We start from the raw sequence: 23,124 nt of genomic DNA, 5'->3' as shown, positions 1-23,124 counted from the left end.
ATTGGTGTGATTTGACCTGACCTTTTACTTATAACACATCACTTGTGATTGATCAAATGTAACCTTAAATTAAAGAACATCATGTCATACTTTTTTAATCAGCTTCTAGTTACATTTAATGTCGTGGAAGGTCTGTGAGGCGAGTTAGATCTTGTTATAACGCGTATGATCAGCCATTCATCTGTTCTTTTCTTTCTCGGATTTAATAAGGCAAAACAAGTGCAACATTGTCTGTCTTGAAGATTCTCCTGCGGCAGAAAGCGTAAAGGAGCAGCCTTACCTCTGTTACAAAGCGCTGCCAAATTGGAGAGGGTGTGAAAGAATGACTGTTAGACAGAGAAGAGGAATTCAAACGGACGTCAGCATATCTGCACTAATGCTTTTTTTCCTTTGTTAAACAGCATGCTTTCGAAATCTGCAGCAGTGTGGTAAAGGCGAGCATTCGATATTAATTTAATAGTAATATTATGACTGCCAATTGGGTTAATGTATGAACCCTTTCAACGTGTAATTAATACTTTACAAAAATAATAACTGTCACTATTTTAACTGCACTGACCGGCTAATATTCATTTAAAACACACCAATAATACCATGTTTTTGGTATATTCTGATTGTTGTTGATTATAATTTTTGCGCAGCTCTCAAAACCTTATTGAGTTCATTGTAAGATTTGAAGCTATTGCTTTAATGCCATTGTTGTTCTTTTGCCATATAAATCCATTGCCAAATTGTAGAAGTAGCTCAAACTATGATTACTCTAACTATGGTTACCAAAACCCACAATTTTCCAGCCCTCAGTGAGAGCGCGTTCTGACACAGCAATCATGAAAGCATTTGGTTTTGGTTTTTTTCCCTTAAGGAATGGTGACTTATGTTAATGTGAGCTTCAATAAAAAGTAGTTCAAGTCTAACTTTGACTCGTACAGATACAATTATACGTTCTATGTGCACATACCATGTCTCAGACTTTCAGCTAGCCATTCTTTATTTCCTGCCTTTGCCACCAGTTGGAATAAACAGGGTATGAAGTGTCTTAGAGTAACAGAAAAGCCCAAAGATTTGGATATTTGCTTAGTGTAGATTTGTTTTCTAATCACTTTTGGAGTGGTTTTGCAGGTTTTTTGTAAAACGTGTACCACAGAATGAGAGAATCTCTTCATTCCTTGTGGTTGTTCTGAGCAGCGGCAGCACAAATCTCAGTGGTCCGGTTTGGCTTACACCATGTCTAATTGCCCCCACCATTTAACAAAGATTAGATGGAAGGCTGAAAGTCCCCCCAAATGAGCAGGAACTGCAAATGACTGCATTACAGGCTTTGGCAGACCATCATCAGGCTTCCATGTCATTTGGCGATATTTATAGGTCTCTGCGTTGTTTTTTTTTTTTTTTGGTTTAAATAAAACAAAAGTTAAATTTCATACTTGTAATATAAGCATGTGAGCTCTGATTTACTAGTAGTGTCATATCATTGTGGCTATTTGATCATCAAGTATTGCAGCACTAAAAAGAACAGAAACTGTAATCGGTCAATTACTTATATACACAAATGTCTTTTTGAGAAGGAAATCTGCTGTCGTAACCCCCGTTATTGCGTTATTGCTTATTGCATTATAAGAAATGCACACTTGTCTGGGTTATGGTGGGTGAATAATTCAGCAGAAGAGATCACTTCATTAAGTCAGGCGTGATTTGCCGGGTTGAGTCACATGCTGCGTTTCATCCGCTCACCGCTTGATCTTGTGTGTATGTGTGTAACGGAGTATTCCCAGCGGACCGCACTGGATTATTGTTTATCCGCTCTAACAGGATGTGAGTGTGTGTCTGAGTGGGAGTGGGCGTGGGTGGAGTTTATTTGTGTGATTGTGGCAATCACAATGACCATCACAGGACGTTACATGCCTCCTCACTCCGCACCCTGCCACGGCTGAATGCCCGGAGTAAATCAGTGACTAGATTAACAGTAAATGATTTAACAGTACATCATTAATTAACGCCGCTTCCTGCATCGTGTTCGATGGTGTCGTACACCTTCAGATGGGAAAATGTTTTGTTTAGAGGCAGGTCAGTTTATGTCTCTGTGTCTGCTTTACATTCTTGATCCTCTGATTTTGATATCATATGAGCTACATGTTGTCACTCCGGTCTAATTAATAAGGGAGGAACCAAACTGAGAAACCGGGCCACTTTGATGAGCGTGCACGCACACACACACGCAGACATGAAACCATTGTTCCAGTAGCTCTTCATATTAACCTTTTATCCTGTTGGAAACTGGGACAGTTTAAAAACACCCCTGTAGCCTACCCTCAACACCCCCACCTGTTTTCAAAACGCACATCTGCACGCACACTTACATGCTTCTTTATTGTGTTGAATTGAATAATCAGCGCAGACGGATCATTGTTTTATTTTCCCCCCAGATCAAGGAAAAGCAATTGCCTGATGTCAGCCTGAAGCTTTTTCTCACTGTTCAGAATTCGCTCCTCTCAATTAGACTTATTCTCTGCACAATCGTCTGTATTTATGAATGAATTTCCCCCTATAATGAAATTCAGATTCCAGTGAATAAAGTGCATAATATCTATTCAGCATGCAGTGGCTCTGCCAGTCCTGGACCAGCAAGACTCGTCGAGTGAATAGTTTGATTGTCGATGTGCTGCACAGACCAGATGGGATGTTGTTTTGCGTGCATGTGGGTGCTGCTCGGAGGACCGATGTCCTCTCTACACAGGAAGTTCCCACTGGGATGCTATTCTTATCCACCCGCTCACGTCTACTGCTGCAACGCCTGAATTCTGGACCACTGCTCGAGTCTCTGTAAGCACACACACCAAATTCAAGTAAACAGCAGATCATTCCCTGTATAACGTTTCTCTCTGAAGAACTGACACAAGTGTGTACTTCAAAGTCCCAGTCTGTGCTGTTTTCTGTGAGAGAGAGAGAGAGAGAGAGAGAGAGAGAGATTATAGTCAGTTCTTTTAGTCTAATGATGTACATACTTTTGCTTTAATGATGGTGATTGTAAGGAAATCGTCACCCAGAAGGTGGATATGTGAGATCTAATAGATAAATAAGCTGTGTGTCAATACCCGTGTCATTCTGTGCTGTTCCATTATCTTTTTTTTAGCGTAGCAGACTTGGATTGTGGATTTAACGGTTTCAGAACGTGCGTAACGCCGAGCATGCGATACACAATGGAATAGTGAGTGGCGTACCAGTGAGGAGCCGGATCAAAATTCGAAGCAGTCATTTTTATTACGTGATCCTTCCGAGGTCCGCAGAGACTCGTAACAAGCAATTAAATCTAAAAAAAAAAGAGCTGCTGTCTTCAGACCATTACATCGTGCTCCTCAGCAGCACTGGATTTGACTGCATTAGATGAACTGCTTTTTATTAGGCCGAACCCTACGCTACAAACGCATGCAGATGGAATGGAGTGGATTGGAAGATGTCTGGAGACACCACCCCATTGCTTCTGGATGGAAAAGTTACCATGGAAACGTAGTCCTATAAGAGTGTGTGTGAGTCTACAAAAAGGAAATATAATGGAGAACTAACTAGGCTGTTGAAAAGGGCTTGGCTCACTTCAATGAAGCTTTATGCAACTCCTCCCCTTCCCAAAAATCTGTCCGGGGCAATTTCTTGTTCTTTTACTCGTCAGGAGATTAAATTTGCATTTGGCCCTGTGGCATGGACTGGTTCTTCTGCTTTTCTATCCAGCAGAAGCAGAGGACTCATTTGAACGTGACCTTGTGTCAATATGAAAAGAGCGGCATATAAACATTCCCTGCCAGTGCACAGTGTGAGCTGTGCTTTCTCCTGGTTTCCCTTTAGCACCAAGCCAACCTAAACTCTCACCTTCTTGTGTTCGTTTCAGTTTCATTAAGTATCAGTTGCACATCAGCGGGAAAAAAAATATGTCGTATAAAAGTATCATGCGGCGTGTCAACACAAACGATCTGTTTAAGCTCGATTCATTTCAGCAGAGGAGGTTTGGATAGGATATCGTATCTGTGATTATCCTAACATTTTATAAATTTGCCAGTTATAATGCCGGTGCCTGATTATACACGTCAGCATCGGACAAAACAGTCAAACGGCAACTGTACCGGTTTGCTGTTTTCAGTTATTTCACCACAATGTTGATTCTAACTGAATTACTAGTGAAAGGGCTTTGTGTTCAGATAAATAGCAAGTGCCTTTTGCTCAATTTGACATAATACTATAAACATTGATGTTTTGTACTTGGATTAAAATCTGCTGATCTCATTAGCAATCGCTTAAATGACCGATTAGGTGAACTTGATCACGGAAAGGGACGACGTATGACATGCCGAGGTGTCGTTGCTCACGTTACACAGTTGGGGATCAGTTTCCTCATCGGTGTGTGTCGAAGCAGCTAGATTTTCTGATACCATTTGGATGAACTGAGAGTAGCAGTTCCCAGAACAGAATGAGAGCGAGAGAGACTTTTTTTTTTTTTTTTTTTTTTGGTGCAAAAAATAATGCAGTTACATTGCATCCTCATTTATTTATGTTGTCTTCATCATAAATCAAGCAGGGTAAAACCACAAGGATCCCAAAGCCTTCAGAATCTCCCATGATCCTCATAGGATAACGCATTCCCTGGTTTGAGTTGCCATGGCAACTGATCGCCCGGGCGTACATGTGGATATTCTTTTCATCATTCTTGTGGATTTCATGTCATGTATTCCAGCACGTCTCATCTGTCTACATGTATGTGTGTGTTTACACATGTATGCTTGTGCTTGCTTGTGTGTAGATTCTTCAGTTGCTGCTATCCTAGACATCAGGAACTGAGCATTAATGACCTCAATCGTGTGTGTGTGTGTGTGTGTGTGGCTGCCTTCTGAGAACTACTGGCATTGAGAATTGAAGGATAAGGAGTTTACTTTAATCTGCACACAGTGGATTTATCGGGTTTCTTTCCAATGGCTGTGTGCACGTCATAGGGGTGTGTGTGTGTGTGTGTGTGTGTGTGTGTGTGTGTGTGTGTGTGTGTGTGTGTGTGTGTGTGTGTGTGTGTGTGTGTGTGTGTGTGTGTGTGTTTTAGATACAGACCTCCTTATATGAATTTAAGTGTGACTTACCAAACAAAAATAATCAATGGCACATTAGGTGTTATTGGAGAATGTGTTTAATGAACGATTTTGTTGCTTTTTACTTCTCCCTGTAGAACAGCAGATGATGGATCGCTTATTTCTTCTCGTTATTAAGTCTAATTGCTGTAGTCTGTATCACTTTACATTTTATTTAAACCTGAACAAGACAATTTATTATGGAAGTGCAGGATTATTTCTGTATTTATTTATGGTGCGTGTGCATCATGTAAGAGTGATCGTTTTAACTCTGTAATATATAAATATCTTATTTTAAAGGCTTGTTTTTTTTCCCCTATTTTTCCTTAATTATATCTTGGTCAATTCCCAGTCAACAGTCAACTTTCCCCTGTATTAGGAGCTAATGGCTTCTAACCAGGAGCAGCATAACAGCATTTAGATGAACACGCTGCTCCATGGGGCTGGACTTTCGGTCAAACTTGTGCTCTAGCAGTGATTGGATGAGAGCTTTCTGTTGATCACCCAGGAAGCAAAATATATTGATGACCTTAAACCAGCTTTCAGTGTTTGTGGTTTGGAATTTGGCAGCTTTCACTTAATCTGAATTTACATTTTTTTCCAGCTTTGATACTGTGTGGTGCCACCTGATGGTCTGAACATGATTTTCTTGGGGGTAAATTATTAGCATAGATAAATCTGCTCCAGGGCATCGGGATTTATGGTAATGCCTAAAATCATCATTTTAGGTTAAGATATTTACATTTACCTTATTTGGTTGACACTTTTTTCAAGTTTAAGTGACTTACCAACAGTTGTGGGTTAAGTTCCTGACTCGTGGTTGTGCTGGGATTTGAACGCATGACTCCCAGTGTGAGTGCATTGATCCATCACAAAAGGCTACCAGCTTATACTGCAAAAAGCACACATGCATATATATATATATATATATATATATATATATTATTATTATTAACATTTGTGAACAACTGTTTACATTTGAAATAATTTTAAATAAAATGCCTGCTTAGTTAAATAATATAAAATATTATATTAAGATAAAATAAATCAAGTTGATGCAATACACTTTATTATTAAATTGAGTAATACATTTAATTGGCACAAAGTAAATTGATTAATGAAATAAATAAATGGAAATTAGTCTTACGTTTGTTAGACCCCGTTTGGTTAATACAGATGTGTATATAAGTGTGTTACATTTTAATATTTTCATATTTAATTGAGATATGATCTACTTAACTGTTCTGCTTATTTCAGCCTACATTAAATGTCTTCATTCCTTCCATCCTTCATTCATTCACTCCCTCGAAATACGTAATTGTCAGATTTTTCCTCGCTATCGTTAGCCGTTAGCCACGTCTTGGTTAGCGGCTATCGCTAGCGCTGTGGATTCTTTAGCGTTTTATGTCCAAGAATGTTTCTTAAAAATGAAATAATTCTTACAATTTCTCTTCATCTAAATAGCAAAATTTGTTTGCTTAGGAAAGCCAACGTTGAAATGGTTGAGTCAGAAGCTGTTCGGAAAAACACACCAGATCATCAGTGTGACTTAAGTGTACAATGAACCATATGATCAAGGTAGAATAGGTCTGATTATGTAAACACACTCGAGCTGCAGCTGTAGGCCTCACATACAAACAGATGTCAACACTGAGTGAATATGGTTGTTAGTGTGTGTGTGTGTGTGTGTGTGTGTGTGTGTGTGTGTGTGTGTGTGTGTGTGTGTGAGAGAGTGCGAGAGAGAGAGAGAGGGCTGATGCCATCATGTCAGTTATACAAGCTGATCCAGGCACATGAAGCTGTTGTGTGTTTGTGTCTTTGTGCTGAACAGATGGGCCTCTGCTCAAGATCTCAGGACACATGACCTGCATTACTTTTGTGAAATTACAGACCTCTTCTGAATCACTTTATATATACAATCAATAGACTTAAATCTCATCAACTTGTCGCTATGGACAAAATATTTTTTATTGTGATCTAATCAAATGTATATCACAATATTATAATTTCTCGAAAATGTATAAAAAGACTATAGGGACAAACTAACTGCATTTGTTCATGTTTGCTTTGTTGCATATCATGCGAATGACTTTTTTGTGGCCAGTGCCCGATTTGTTCCACCCAAACCCTGACCACACGACAGAAGTGCCTCCCTCTTTGAGTTCCTCATCTTTTAGTGGAGCCGAGGCTCTGTGTCCGAGTGTTGCAGTACAACTCTATTAGCTGCTAGTTCCAGCTTTATAGCAAGTTCACAAGTTATTGGTTGCTGCACTATGAAGGTATTGTATTGGTTGCCATAGAAAACTTTATCAGCAGCTAGCATTCTGCTTTTTTTTGCCCTTTACTGTGTTCACTGCCATTGGTAGTTGCTGAACTGCTTCATTAATTAATTAATTTATTTATTTATTGAAAATGTTTACTTTTCTGAACTTTGTGCTCCTGGACACGCCCACTTTTTTGTTGCCAACAATTGCTTATGTCCTCGGTAGTCACCAGCTCTCATTAAAATTTTGTCAATGTGAGACAATGTATGTGTGACCGATGCTTTAATGACGTAAATACGCTTTTGTGATTTTGGTGATATAGACGTTTTTGGTAAATATTTATCAATTGATATTTTTCTATCCTACTACAATGGCCAGACCACACAGCCTTAAGTGGCAGAAATGATAGACGCTGCACTAATCGTGTAAAAAATCACAGCATCTCGAAACCCAACCTCAATTCTGTGTTCCTGCGCTGTTTTCTGGTCCTGGTCATCTTTTTCTTAACAAATGTGCACCTACATTACAGCAAAGATGTCAAATTAGTATATCGGGGCTCCAGACTGCGACTAAAATTGTCGCATTTGCGGACAATTATTATTATTTATTTGCGAGTAATATTTTTGCCGAGATCGCCACCTGCGGCCATATAAATGTACACGTTATGACCGTGTAATCTGCATGTTATGAAATTTATGTGCGTGTTCTGTGAGGAAAGGCCTCTCACATAATTTGTTGACTGAATGAACTGATGCATGCGCCGCCTACGCTCGAGTTAAAGCGCCGAAATAACCGTTAAAGCAAAGCTCAAATTTCCGCATCAAAAAACGTCAAAACTAAAAGTATTAGACTTTTTCCCTAACAGTCTCCATCTCTGTGCAACACTTCCGCTGATTACAGCGTTGGAGAGAGGGAGAACGACCGACACACTGAGGACCATCTTTCTGTCAGTCAGTGAAAACATAAGTGCCAAAAGACATTTGGAAAAACTTCTTGGGTTCAAGAGTTTTCATGGCGGAGACACGATTGAGATGGTTTGGACATGTGCAGAGGAGGGACATGGGGTATATCGGTAGGAGAAAGCTGAGGATGGAGCCACCAGGAAGGTAGTTAGGTTGAAAGAAGCAGTTAAAAATATCATTTGGCTCCTTAATTGATATTATTATTTATTTATTTTTGGTCTGGAGCCCTGCTATATGCTTGTGTAGATTTCTAAAGGAGTTTGTATTGTAATGCAGTCGAATATTAATGAGGGTTTAGTTATATGCTGCTTCAGAAAGAGTGCATTTTAGCATTGCTACAATTAACAAGGGATCAATATAATTATAATGAGCACAACTGTGTGCGTTTCAAGGGTAACATTTTATACTCATGGTAATGTATTTACCCCTGACATCTTTCTCAGTTTTAAATTCCTAGCATGATTACAAAAGTTATTCAATTGTGTCAAAGAAATCATGTACAAATACAACAAACTCATCCGGGGTCATCAAAGCTTGTGTGATGGTTGGCAAGAGCTTTCAGCTAATCAGCAAAGAGCGAGTGTGAGCGCATAAACAGATGGGAGTGAAAGAGTAGAAGAGTTTATCTTCATACTACATGGTCAAGATACGCTAATTTCTTTTGGTAGCGTGTGTAAACGAGCTGAAATTATTTTTTTTTTCTCCGTGATTTAATTTATTATAAATGGGATGTAACATCATGACGGCAGCTGATGCGTATAGTTAAATAGTTGGCCTAATCCAATCACAGCTTGTCCGGATCCTTGATTCTGATTGGCTTGGAGGTGTACAGTAATGTACTTTTTCAGTAGGTTCTGTTCTATACAAATGATCTGTATTATTTCTGGTAAATGACCAGGGTGTAAATCTTTACTTCGGGTGGTTCTTTGCATCCATGTCATGCATTACATTCGTTCAGTAGACATCTAGGGGTATGTTATTAGATATTAAGCTAATGAGAAGTTGAAATCTCATGTTACATTTTGGAGAAAAGAAAGTCATTTGCCCTGCCAAAGGTTCACTGAGCAAACTTTTCTTGAACCGTTGGTGATGGAATGACCCTAAATATGCTGACACGTATTTTTCCAAGCGGGAATGGCGGCTGAGCGGGTTGACGTGGGCATGTCAAAAAAATGGTGGTAATGCCAGTAGTAATGAGAAGCAGATTTGTTTTTCAGGCAGAAAGCACCAGTGACTGAGCAACATAAAGGCAAGAGTTATTAGAAGAATTCCTGGATGTATCTTTTCTTCCTCTTCTGTCAGATAACAGTAAGATGAATCATAAGTGAGTGAATGTAAGATGCGAGTCAGCAGACCTGTTCGGTGACTCGGAACCAAGCAGCTCTTTGGCAAACAAAACTAAATATTTTCTAAATGAAGACTAAATAAAGGTTCATTTAATCTAAGCGAAATTGATTATATTTATATACAGTAGCTGTGTCTTTGTGATCCTAGAGAGGGATTTAAAATATGCAGTGTATATATGGTTTAAAAAAAAGAACAGGTGGAAAGGAAAGAGAAGAGAAGAAAAGCTAGATTTAGCATGCACTTTTGGCTTGGGTATTGTTGCTCTGCAGCAGAAAAATGAGTGCTTGCAAATTCCTGTTCCCGTTTGGGCTATAAGTCTTTAACTTAAAAAAAGATTTGAAAGCTATTTGGTTTTTGTTCTTTCTCGTTTTTTTTTCCCTCTCTCTCTCTCTCTCTCTCACTCTCTCCGTCCCTGGCCATGGGGAGATTTTTTGTATTTTTTGTATTTTTTATTTTAAAGATTGATGATGTGCCTCAGATAGTGATGTTGTCCAGGTTAGACATCTGCACTGGCGTTTTCGATTTGTCCCTGGCAGTGTGTGTGAGTGTGTGAGTGTGTGAGTGTGTGAGTGTGTGAGTGTGTGAGTGTGTGAGTGTGTGAGTGTGTGAGAGCCAGGCCATTCCATATTGGATTTTCTGCTACAGTGCTATTTCATTTAAGTTTCATACTGACAGATGCTCAGTGGAAGTGAAGACAGAGCGATAACTTGACCTACAACTTTTATCCCTCTCATCTTAACGACCTTACTTTTGTTTGTCCGTTTTTTTAAAGGGTGTATTTAGAAAGTATCGCCCTTTTGTAAATAGGTGGTATTGTGCTATACAATTATAACGTGAATACTAGCTGTAGGTGTTGTTACCCACTCCCCCATGTTTCTTTTTCTCCAATTTGCATATCTGCCACCAATCAAGTCTTTTCATCATATAATTAAAAAGATTGATGGCTTACATGTGCTTCCTCTAAAAGATGTAAAGGCAACCAACCATATCTTTTTGTATTGCTGTGCCACAAGGTAGTGTAAAGGCATGATCTACCCTCTTCTGCATACATGTTCACGATTGGCTGGTGTGGCAATAATGATAGGTGAAAGCTGGTCTGAGCAAGGTCACGGCACATTTAGCTCTTTTTGCTTCTCTGGCCACAGAACCTTTTTTTTTTTTATTGCCTTTATAAAGCAATTTGCTATTGAATAATTGTAATTTTTTTTTTTTTTTTTATAAATAAACTAATTAATGTGGTGGAATGTCTAACAGTTTAGTCTGGCTGCTGCAGTCAGTTGTTCTCCAGCCTCTCTTTTTTTCACTTCTGAAAAGAAATAAATGAGCATGTGTTGCTTTCTGAATGGTGTGTCATTATTTATTAATGTATTTATTTATTTATTTGAATGGCAGACAGGTAGTGTGTATCCCTCAGGGTTATGATGGGTTTCCGTTTCTCTTTTTGTTTTTTCTCTTTCTGTTATAGTAACAAAGTCAGCAACACATCGTTCTAAAACAGGCCAGGGGTAAACTCTCACAAGCTTTTTATTAGTATTATTATTGCTTGTGTCCCTTGGCACACTAGACCGCAACATAAAGTGAAAGAAAAGCAAATGAGATTACATCTTTTCAGATTGCTGCTTCTTCTGGCTGGCACACACAGACACACAGAGAGAGAGAGAGAGAGAGAGAGAGAGAGAGAGCAAGAGGGAGAGAGAGAGAATATATGTGGGGAAAACAGGGCTCAGGTGTGCTACATTAGTCATTACCCCTCTAGCTCATCCCCAGACACCTTCTTCCACTGCAGACTCCCACTAAACCAAACCCCTACCAGCTACACTTTACTTGCTCCTTATATGAGATCAATTTGTCTTTCGAATATAAAGCTATATTGCTTGGATAGTAAAAAAAGCAATTAAAATGTTTTAGGATAAGTCTAACTATTATCTCTTGACACATATTTTAGCTTTATGTTTCTTCTGTCGTGAAGACCAGACCCTGAACATAGCATGTCCTCACAGCAGTAGTGACAGCTTGGTCTGCTCAGCCTTGCAGGCCTTCTCCCATCCCCCCCTCTTTCCTCCTCACATTCGCTACACTGACCTACTCAGACAAGCAGTCTTGTCCAGAAGGCCGTCTTTCTCTTTCCTTGTGTGGTATGACCAGTTGCCGTGTCCCTTCTTGTCTCGTGCCTCAGGCAGCAGCAGCTCTCCTTCTGTCTGGAATGTTCTGCCGCCCAGCGTTACACGGCTCATCAGACACTCCGTAAATATTCTGGCTGTTTTGGCCTGTGAACCTCGCCCTCTTTTTGCACCACGTTAATCGCTGAACAGTAGCAGAACAATTCAGGCTGCCAGTTTTAGCACAATGGCCTCACTGTTCTGTTATCAGTCCAGCTTTCAAGAGTTCAGTGTGTAGAGCAGAAAGTGATGCTGGTCGCCCTGATGACTGTAAAAGAAAAAAGATAATGAATCATCTGGAGACTGCCAGCACAACCACCTGAGAGATATTTATCTGTCAGACATAAGTTAGCATAGTAGTGAATGCTGTTTCCTTATGCAAATACGTTTTTTTTTTAATTATTATTAGCGTATGTTATGAATGAAATTGATACTCTTAATTGAAATACATTGTTTGCCACCTGTTAGTGTACATGTTGTAATATTAATAATCTACCAAATTATAAATGGTAATTATGGATGGAAGTATGAAAATGGTCACTAAACAAAGAATTCTAAAGAATTAATCTTGATATTGGGGGGAAAAACTATATTTGTTCATTTTGACAGTTGCTGGGAGCAAGTTATTTACACACAATGCCTGAGAGGGCACTCGTAACTAACACACTTTAATTTTTCAGGCTAAAATTCCCCAAAATGCCCAGCCTGTAAGATTCCAGTGTCCATCAAATACATTTTGCTGGACTGCGATACTTATACCCCTTTAAGAAACTTGTTTTATTCTGTTGATGATTTTTTATTTTTTTTTTTTATGAATCTCAAACATCTTGTTTAGTTTATTTGTGTAGCTAAACCTGGCTTTCACTATGAACATAGCCATAGAAGTTTGCCTGATGTTAAGGAAAAGGGAAAAAAAAGTAGTTGTTATTGTTAAAGGAGTAGTGTGTGGCTTTGTTTTTGGCCCTCTGCTGGCAGCAGTATGACTGCAGTAAAAACACGGATAAGTCCTTCCTTCATTTAAACAGCTGTTGGAAAAAGAAAAAAAAAGGACAGCTCAGGGTGGAGCCAATTTCCAACCCAGAAAAAAATCTATATATAAAAAAACCAGAAGCCTGAATTAAAGAAGCTAACCTTCTCAATCACCAAACTGAATGAACGTATCTGTAAGAAACAATAATGATGAATATTACAGCATTAAAAAGACCTTAAATTACGTTTAATGCACTTGAGTTATTTTTAGTGAATATGCACTACTCTGTGTGGGGAATGGGAGGGGGGGGGGGTGTGCATGTTTGCATTTGTGTGTATGGGAGTGGTGTTTTCTGCTGGCTTGCAACCTTTCAGTAATTGAGTGGGCTGCTGTTAGTCTGGATTCATGTGTCTGTTCCTTGTGCTGGTTGAGAAAAAGGGGAAGGAGGAAAACAGAAGGTGAGAGAGATGGAGAGGAGAGGCTGGGAGAAAGGGTAGGCAGAAAAAGAAAGAGCGTTTTGTGGGAGAATAACAGAGAGGGGTTGAGAGCAAGTGAAAGGAGGAAGGACTTCATGCTGGTTTAGTTCTGGTTTTTGGCACAAAAGCTGCTGGTGATTTTGGCAGTGGGCCGCTGCCTGTCTGTTCTCTTGGATTTTCCCTCTTCGGCAAAACATCAGAACTGGCTTGTGTGTGTGCGTGTGTGTTGGTCTAATAAACTCACTGGCGTGCTCTCACCTCTCCAAGCAGTGTGCACATGCATGTATGTGCATGTTTTGTGCCTGTAAGACACATAGCCAGACTGTGATTTGTTCTCCGCTGTAACGAGTAGCGTCTCATTCACTTCATCCGTCACCAGCAAAATCTGTGTGCGAGGGAGACAGAGCCGTAGGCCTAAATGGCCTCCCACAGTCAGGCTCATTCAGCCTTTTCCCAAGCAGGAAGAGGGAAGTGAACAGGGTGATAGTGATACAGAGGCAACCATGGAGTCTTCTATGGGAGTTAAAGGGAATGTTTCGAGGCATTGAAATGGATCAGAGTTTTGGCTTGAAGTTTCCTGGCCAGTTGAGATGTATTAAATCACCCTGAACTCATTCAGAATATTTCGGACTGAGAACTCTACAACCGTTAAAGAAGGCTTCTATGTGAAACATGCAAACAATTGCAAATTCAAGGACAAAGATGGTGATGGTGGTGAGAACTGTTGAACTGCGAGTCTTGTGTTGAATCACTGCTTTGTGGCCCTGTGCGTTAGTTGCTTCTACACTGTGCTTGCTTAGGCTGCGCATTGTTGCAGTGTGATGAGAGACGAGGTGGTATCACAAAGTTTTGAGACTGGCTTTGTAACATGCCAACAGATGGCAGCACAAGGCTGCACGCACGGTCACAGGGAGCACCGACCTTCATAAGCCAGTGTGTCAAAAGACATCGTCCTGTGTACTTCGGGGGCTGTCTGACCACGTGTGCTATTCTGACCACGTGCGCACCCTGTCACCAGAGAGGGTGCCGGAAACGTGTCGCCGGAAACAACATGACCTCACTTCCACCCTACACATCATATTTGGCTCCTGCGGACTTCGCCCTGTTCCCGAAGATGAAGATCCGGCTGAAAGTTTGCCGTTTTGAACCCGTTGCAGAGATCCAGAGCGAATAGCAAAAGGTGCTTGACACACTGCGAAAATACTTACAGGGACACATTCCAGAAGTGGTGGGGGAAGAAGGTGATAGTGTGTAAACATAGATAAATGAAAAACTTCCTTGTAAACAGAGCTAGTCTCGAAATATGTTGATACTACCTCGTGCATCATGTGCCTCTTTGTGGTATGTGGTGCTGTGAGTAGTACTACATATTATTCACTCCATTACTGTGACTTATGCCATATATGTATGTTTTTATTTATATAAGAAAAATGCAGGAGCCAAATTTCAGTGTGTATTAGTGTATCTTGTAAATTTCCCACTGGGATGAATAAAGTATCTGTATATCTGTCTCTCTTGTTCTCTGATTTGAAGTATCCTTTTCAATCTACTGGTGAAGCTGAATGTTTATGTACCTTTTGCTTGTCTTTTGCAGCAACGAGCATCCGGAAAGGTTTTGTTTGAGATGGTTTGTGCTCACCTCAATCTGGTCGAAGGAGATTACTTCGGTCTCGAATTTCAAGACCAGCACAAGATGATGGTGAGAATCGTGCATGAGGCAATTCTAGGAAATACACTCTCTCTCTCTCTCTCTCTCTCTCTCTCTCTCTCTCTCTCTCTCTAATATTAATATATATATATATATAGAGTGTGTATGTGTATTATATATAATTATATATAATATCGGTGTTTCACAGCTTTGGCTCGACTTTCTAAAGCCCATCACGAAGCAGATCAAACGTAAGAGTTCTTCTCATGCATTAGGAGTTTTTCATGCTTCTCTCCCCGATTTTCAGTTTCTGACTCGGATGTGTATTTTTGCGTTAAGGCCCCAAGCACACAGTTCTGCGGTTTGTGGTGAAGTTCTTTCCTCCTGACCATGCCCAGTTGATGGAAGAACTGACCAGGTGAAATATCATTGACAAGTGCTGAATCATTTGTTTGCTTTTAATCATACTCGTCTCTTCAATACTTTTGAGCGTTGTAAAGTCATATTGTTTGACCACGATGTTATGTTTTTTAGGTATCTTTTTGCGCTCCAAATCAGGCAAGATCTGGCCGGAGGTCTGCTCACCTGCACAGACAGCAGTGCCGCCCTACTCGTCTCGCACATCATCCAATGTGAGTGTCTGTGTGTCAGTTTTCAAAGATGTATTACATCAAACTATTCAAATGTCTGTTCACATATGATTTTATTTTTCTGCTTGGAAAAGAATTCGACAGAAAAGTGTGACCTGTTGCCATGGATACATTTTAGTGCTTATGCGTATGGATAAAAGCCAAGCTGTCATACCAACAGAGGCAGATTGTGCTCCAAAACTCCATCTCAAGCCCGGGCTTGCATATTATATAGAATATAATGCTATCATTGAGTAATTCTGATTGTGATGTACAATAAAGAAGTACACTCTTTCAGGTCTTTTATTCACACTATTTTAGCTGCCATAAAAACACTAACAAAAAGATACAACAAGCGTCATAACAACGCAACTACATTCAGAGCTCAGTAAAAGCGTTATACCTGCCTTTCGTCTTTCCAGTTTAACTGCCCCTCCCCCCATTTCTCCTCCTTTCCCACGCTGTCTGGACCTGTTTCTCCTTCCTCCTCCTCTGTTTTTTTTTTTTCTTTTTTTTTTAACTCACTCTCTTTCTCCCTCTTCCAGCTGAGATTGGAGATTTCGAGGAGACTCAGTGCCGGCAACACCTCCTCAACAATAACTACATTCCTGACCAGATGGCCCTCATAGACAAGATCATGGAGTTTCACCATAAACATGTGTATGTACATCATGACTATGATTGAGTCTAATGACAGCACAATAGAATCCACTCCCACATGACCTTTATTTCTATTACGTATTGTTGTGTTCACTTTGTTCATTCATTCTTTCATCTTCAGTAACTGCCCTAACGATAATGATGCTTCAGTGAAGTGTGTGCATGTAAAATAACATGACTATATGTGTGGTCTGTGTTCATCATAGTGGTCACACCCCAGCAGAGTCAGACTACCAGTTATTAGAGGTGGCACGTAGACTGGAAATGTACGGCATCAGACTGCATCCAGCTAAAGACAGAGAGGGGACCAAACTCAGCCTTGCTGTAGCACACACAGGAGTGCTGGTCTTTCAGGTAGACACTACACACACATTCTGATGTTCTAGTTTCAGTGACAACATTGAAAGCAAATGCATCCTCATTACAAAGCAATTAGGTCCTGGTTAAGAGTTAGTTCAAACATTTGTATTATTGATTAACACCTCCAAAGACATACTGTATTTTTCGGACTATAAGCCGCTACATTTTTTCCCATGTTTTGAACCCCGCGGCTTAAACAACGAAGCAGTTAATTTATAGGTTTTTCCTGGTTTCACAAACTTCAAGGCAAAAAACTGAGCGACATAACATAAAACCAATGAAATTTCCGAACGGAAACGAAAAAACGCACTTCGCCTGTGTTCTGAGCTGCACGGCATCGGGAGAAAAAACTTCCACCGGTGGTGATTTTTAAACGCACGACGATGCCAAAAAAAAAAACTCTTGAGAGAAATAGTTGTGAAAGGAAGGAGGAAGACCGTGAACAATGACTTACTTGGTAGGCTACTGTTTAGATACAAGCCGTTGTAACGAGTCTGGGTCAAGGGAGAGCTCACTAACTCCAGTTGCAACAGAAATCATATAAGCACAGACAGCTTTCCAAAACTCGTGCTTTTTTTATTTTTCTTGGCAACATCGTTACGGGGTTAGTCAAAGAAAATGAGCATCAGAAAATAATAAGGACATATTCCTCGGTCTTGCACACATGCAGTAATAGCGGAAAAATGCGGCGGCAGGCTATTCCCAAAATACCGCTCTGCTCTTAAAGGAGCCACAACATATTTCACCTGTTTCACCATGTAACAGACACTGTCTTTTGTTAAAACCTGTAAAGTCCATTAGTTTCAGTGTAGACAAAATAAAATTCAGTGGATGCGGCTTATATTTGGGTGCGCTTATTAGTCCGGAAATTACGGTAACTGGTTCACAGAACTAGTAATACTGCACTAGTAGTACAGAGAGAAAAAAAACTCCACTGGGGAATTCTTCCCGGATTGTGTACTGGAGGGCCCCAAGTGATTAAGGCATAATGTGCTGTGTTTTCTTATGCAGGGTCACACCAAGATCAATGCCTTTAACTGGTCTAAAGTACGCAAGCTCAGCTTCAAGAGGAAGAGGTTCCTTATCAAACTCAGACCAGACCTGAACGTAAGCACTTCTACTTGAACAATGCTACGTGCCTGTTTTTTTTATTTTATTTCTTTTTTTCTGCTTGATGTCTTCATTGTAGTCGTATTACTTCTAAGTAAAGTGGGTCATTAGACACATTTATTAAGTGTATTGTCTGAGCAGATAAGAATCTGTTGTGTCTGCAGCAGAGTGCATGTCAGGACACTTTGGAATTTGCTATGGCGAGCCGGGATTGCTGTAAAATCTTCTGGAAGATCTGTGTGGAGTATCATGCCTTCTTCAGGCTCTTTGAAGAACCCAAGCCTAAACCTAAACCTGTCCTTTTCAGCAGGGGATCATCCTTCAGGTTCAGGTAGGGGTGTGGGTGTTGCTAACACGAATCAGTCTTGGACTAAGTTTTATAAAGGGGTGATATAATTGTGCTTTGTCTTTTGTAATATTGCTGGAAGTATCCTCATAAATAAATGCAAATTTGTTGATAGTTTTTTAATGCTATTTCTATAATGGATAAATTACATAGGGAAAAAAGCCTTAAAAGGTTGGAGAGTAACAGAGTTGTTAATGCGGAATGGAAGCAATTCGGCCCCTTTTGAGACCTGTATATTTTGAGCTCTGTATTGAGTGTCATATGACGGTTACAAAAATGTTTACTGATTGACAGCTGCGAGTACATAATCAAAGCAAACATGACTATAGCGTTATAACTGTGCACCTTCTCACAGCAGTAAGAATCTATTAGACATTACAACATGACATTAAGAGCAGTCGTGGGTCTCTTACATCCACCCACTCATTCCTTAAGTGTGTTTTCTGTATACCACTTCTCTCAAGATTCACTGTACTTATTTTATTCTTTGTGCACAGCCTCTTATATTGCGAAAGACTACAGTAATTTGATTTGCATTTCAATCAAAACAGTACCAGGGTTTCCACGGGGTCTTAAAAAGTAAAAAAAAAAAAAACGCTAAAATGTAGGCCCTAATAAGTCGCTGTTCTAGGTATTAAATCATTTTAAATAGGTCTTAATTTTCTACGATGATTACAAATGAGATCAACATGAAACAGCCAAGCTTAAATTTCAGTACTTCAGTTGTCATTTTAGTAGTTTTTTTTTTTATTATTATTATTGTGGCTCTATATTGTGTATTAGTTATTTGTCTCTTTTGTATTTAACTCTGTAACCTGTTGTGTCCCTCAGCGGCCGGACTCAGAAGCAGGTGATAGATTATGTAAAAGAGGCTGAGTTTAAGAAGCATCCCTTTAACAGGTGAGACTAATCAGAAGTGCCTCATCAAGACAAACATTCCACTGGTCACAACCTGCAATCAGTGTTCGTTTCAAACACAGTTACAGTTTACATACTGTACCCTGTGAAAGTCATTTTTGGTAAGTGTGTGAGAGAGAGAGAAAAAAGCCACTGTTCTAATACATGCTTTTGTGTGTCTTTTGCAGGAAACACAGTAAAGTTCAGTACAACAGCAATCTATCTCCACTGCCTTCCCCTGCACACTCACAAGTGCCAAATCAAGTAAATCTTTCTCTGGCACACATTCACTTTCCACTTTTCAGTGTGGCCTGTTGTTGTTTAGGTACTAATCTGAATCTACACCTGTCTGTATCTACTTGAGTGCTTGTGTCTGTTTTCCATAATGTAGCACTACTCATTATTGTATAAAGAATTCTTAGGAAACATGCAGAAAGCAACATTTAAACTTTTAATTCCAACAACAGAAACACCAATGGAGGTCTGATTTATCTTCTTTAAATACCTTTAAATAAAACCAAATTAAAGAAGTGTTGAGTCGAACGAGTCTATAATGAGACTCAGAAGAAGGAGTAGTCTTAAAAAGTGATTTGTTTATTTTCTACTGGACACGCATGAGCAAAGAATCTCAATCTCTGACCCTAGTCAGTCTTTATATTTGTATCATGTGACTCCAGTGGCGGGCCGTGCATTTGGTACCTGGGCTTTCAGCGAGGACTTACCCGACTTAATCCACCTCTTAACAACACCACTATCATGTCGCAATTATAGAAACCATCAATACTGTACAAAAACACAATATAACAGTTATATTGTTATTAAAAAAAAAAAACATTTCCCGGGCTGAGACTAGCTAGCTTCGGGGTTGGCCGAGTCTAGCTTTTCTTGAAAATTTATTTATTAAGTATGTCCGAGATCAAGTCAATTTCTCTTTCTTAGTAGGCATAAAAAAGTCTAACTCGGCTGTATTAATGTGTGCAGCGTGCTACACGTTTTGCCATTGGAACTTTGCTGTAACAGGTTCCCTCTGACCAACCAATTAGAGGACGGAAGATTTCTGACGCTATTCTGGGCCAGCTAGCTGCCCTGTGAGGCGAATTTTTAATCTAATTGGTTAAAGAAACAGAGCTATTTCTTAAGGGGACTAAGGTAAAAAAAAAGGGCAGCAGTACAGAATTTGAAGGCTCTAGGCAGATTAGATTGACATGTTTGCGCAAGAGGCTGAAATCTGATTGGACAAAAAATCTATCATCTACATACACGTACTGGAATCATTGCAGCCAAGAATAAACTGTTGGAAAACATTAATTCAATTTCATGGAACAAATATTAGAATTTAGGTTGTAAAAGTAGGTCAGTGCTTCTAATGGTGTTTAGGCCAGCAGAGAAGTCTTTGCTGGCCCTGACGGCCCACCACTGCACGACTCCCATTGATGCAGCACAATGCAATAGAGCGGGATTTTTGTCAGAATCTTGACTTTATTTTTACAATGTTTATGGGAGTCACGTGACAAAAGAACTAATGATACCGATAAAAAGATTTGAGAAGGTGAAGCTACTCATTCTGTTTATCATAATTTGTCTTTAGCTATGAGATCACAAAAAAATTCTCTCTCTTTCTCTCAGGTTGATGGACGAAACTGGAAGGAGTCTGCATTGGTAAGCTCTGAGGATTCGGCTGCGTTGAGGATCCGTGAAAGCCCTCCTCCTTCGACTCAGCAGAGCGATGCCGTGTTCTCTGAAGCGTGTGTCAGGCAGCAGAGTGGCGAACTCAGCACTGCAGGTGTCGCGTCCCATGCAGCTAAAGGCAGCTGCTCCTCAATTCCGTACATTGACTGCAGTGATGCAGAGATTAGTGAGCTGGAAGTCAGAGGTCGAGTCAGTAGGTCACACTCTCGCTCGCGTCACAGGCAAGGGTCTCTTGGCTACTGGCCAGGGGACGATGTGTCCCGTGCACGCGAAAGTAAATCCAGTCCAAATAAGATTAAACACAGTGAATCTCCTCCTGTATCTCCTGTCACTCATACCCCACCCCCCTCCTATCCCAGTCCCACTCAAACTTCTAGCACCACCTCTCATAGCCAGAATTATGACGTTTTTGACTGGTCAGTTTCTGGGGCTGCTGTACGTGGAATACTCCATAGCACCTTACTGGATGAGGTGGCCACACGCAGCCCTGGCCCCATACGCCATCTGCCAGGAACCAGGAGCTTGACCTCAAGCCCTGCCCTTTTCTCCTTTCATAGAACAGGATCTCTTAGCCAGGCAAGATACAATGGCCATGGGCGGCACGAAGGCATAGATGGCTTAGCTATTAGTGGGCGGAGTTTTAGCCTAAGGTCAGCTGCGCAGGAGGAAAAAAACAAGTTTTTCAGCAGCTGCTCTCCAATCATGAATCACTCCGTAAACACGCCAAAGCGCCAGAATGTGGGTAATCGCTCCGAGACAGACCCACTGATCCTGAGTCAACCGCGGCCTGTTTTTCCCAGAGCTGAAAGAATGGCCGCTCTCGAACGCCGCATGCTGGCCAACGGCCTTTCCCCTCTTGGCCAAGTCAAAGCCTGTGCTGGCTCTCCACATCGTCGCCATAGTGCCATGCAGATGATTGATGGCTCAACAAGTAGTGGTACGGATACCAGCGACTCGGACGAAATGGAGTCAATTGGCTCTTGTAGCCAGTCGCTGGGTTTCGCAAACCCGGCAGCGCACAGCTCCTCCCCCGTTTCTCACCTATCCAGAAACAAGATGTCATTTGGGAGCCTGCAGCTGGATGATGATGTTGAGGGAGGGGGGGTGGATTTCAGTGATGAGGAAGGAGCCCAGGTGTTTAACTGTTAGTGTAGAGAATTCAGAGGTTCAGTCAGCAGTGTGGTCTAACGCAGTGTGTGGTCTAACGCTCTGGGAGGAATGACAGGGAAAATTCTTGGCAAGGGATTTATTTCTTGGGGCACACTGTATGTGTAGAGGTATGTGTCACACTTCTGCACAGTGTGAGGTGTGAACTAACAATAGCTGGCACAGTGATTCTCTCTCTCTCTCTCCATAGTAGCAATATTGTTCTTGATTGTTATTCTTTGATCATAGTGAACATATCTTTATCTGTGAAGAGAGCAAATCATTTGCTTAGTGCCAAGTCCTTTGTTGGACCTTTCACCTGAACTGTAGATAAGTGAACTAGCTGGCTTTGAATCAGTCATGTTGAGTGAAGCCAGGCGTTCTTGTGTTTGTGAAGCAGGATTGTGATGTGGGCTTTAGTGTGATGGTCTGGGAGTTTTTTCCACTCCACCAGAGGCCTTCATTATCTTTTCATTAGCAAAAGAAATGTTGACATGAATTCTCGATCAACAAAACAATGCACATCACGCACACACTTCTTTCAGCTTATATGCGTTTTTATTAATGTAAAGAATGAAGTTTGATATTTGATTGTGGCACTTTGCTATTTTTAAATAAGTGTAGTACTTTTTAGAAGCACGAGTGAGGTTTAGGAAACAAACAAACAACAACAAAAAAAAACGTTAACGTTCATATTAATGATTGTAGTAATATTTACATAGAACACATCTGCATATGACATTTGTAACGTGAAGGACGTAACTCGATTCAAAATGTATCGTGTTTTGGAAAACAATTCAGAAATGGCTGCGAGTTTACATTGTGTTTTGACGAAACAGAACAATATTCAGCCGAAACTCGAACTTTTTAAATAATATCTTATATAAGGCCCTTGTTAACTGTAGACTGTGCATGTTTTATGGTCATGTATTTTAGACTTGTGAAAAAGCTTTGCTTTTTTTTCCCTCCAAATAGCTCTTTAAGTTCTTTATGGTTCTCTGTGATTAGTGTGATTTGGATGAGAATATGCAGAAACATCCGCTGATGCATCGTTGGTAACGTTTGACACCAGCAGCCATCATAACTCAATGGCATATTATGCAGTGATTAATATAGAGTCCCGACGCTCTGATATTTCGATGTAGACGCGTTTGCACTTCAGACATTTCGAGGAACCCCGGAACCTTTTCCAGGTCTAAAGGCACCTTTCCTTTCACGGAACAAGGACTTTTTTTTTTCCACAGTAGTACGTTTGTGTGTCAATCAGGAATTATTCGGTTAGGGTAGCTCTGATGAACACACAGTGGTTGACGGGTTTGTGGAATGATCAGCACTATTACCTAACTGAAAATCTCCTTT

The 23,124-nt window shown here is 40.4% G+C and overlaps 1 protein-coding gene across 2 annotated transcripts in view; it reads left to right on the top strand.

Moving 5' to 3' along the window:
* Positions 1–23,124, top strand: part of LOC124381809 (FERM, ARHGEF and pleckstrin domain-containing protein 1) — a 43,739-nt gene that overhangs the window by 8,574 nt on the left and 12,041 nt on the right. The window contains exons 3-13 of one of the 2 annotated variants that reach the window (XM_046843689.1): positions 14,875–14,979; positions 15,137–15,179; positions 15,268–15,346; positions 15,463–15,560; positions 16,103–16,217; positions 16,424–16,571; positions 17,589–17,684; positions 17,855–18,018; positions 18,865–18,933; positions 19,119–19,194; positions 20,557–20,713. In XM_046843689.1, coding sequence (XP_046699645.1) covers positions 14,875–14,979; positions 15,137–15,179; positions 15,268–15,346; positions 15,463–15,560; positions 16,103–16,217; positions 16,424–16,571; positions 17,589–17,684; positions 17,855–18,018; positions 18,865–18,933; positions 19,119–19,194; positions 20,557–20,713 — 1,150 coding nt within the window. Of the gene's footprint in view, positions 1–14,874; positions 14,980–15,136; positions 15,180–15,267; positions 15,347–15,462; positions 15,561–16,102; positions 16,218–16,423; positions 16,572–17,588; positions 17,685–17,851; positions 18,019–18,864; positions 18,934–19,118; positions 19,195–20,556; positions 20,714–23,124 lie in introns of both variants that reach the window. The other variant, XM_046843683.1, reaches the window with a different exon arrangement.

The sequence above is a fragment of the Silurus meridionalis genome, chromosome 3 (assembly GCF_014805685.1).
Source record: "Silurus meridionalis isolate SWU-2019-XX chromosome 3, ASM1480568v1, whole genome shotgun sequence".
Lineage (NCBI taxonomy): Eukaryota > Metazoa > Chordata > Actinopteri > Siluriformes > Siluridae > Silurus > Silurus meridionalis.
The sequence above is the reverse complement of the archived record's forward strand: the minus strand, read 5'-3'. Positions and strand labels throughout refer to the sequence as shown.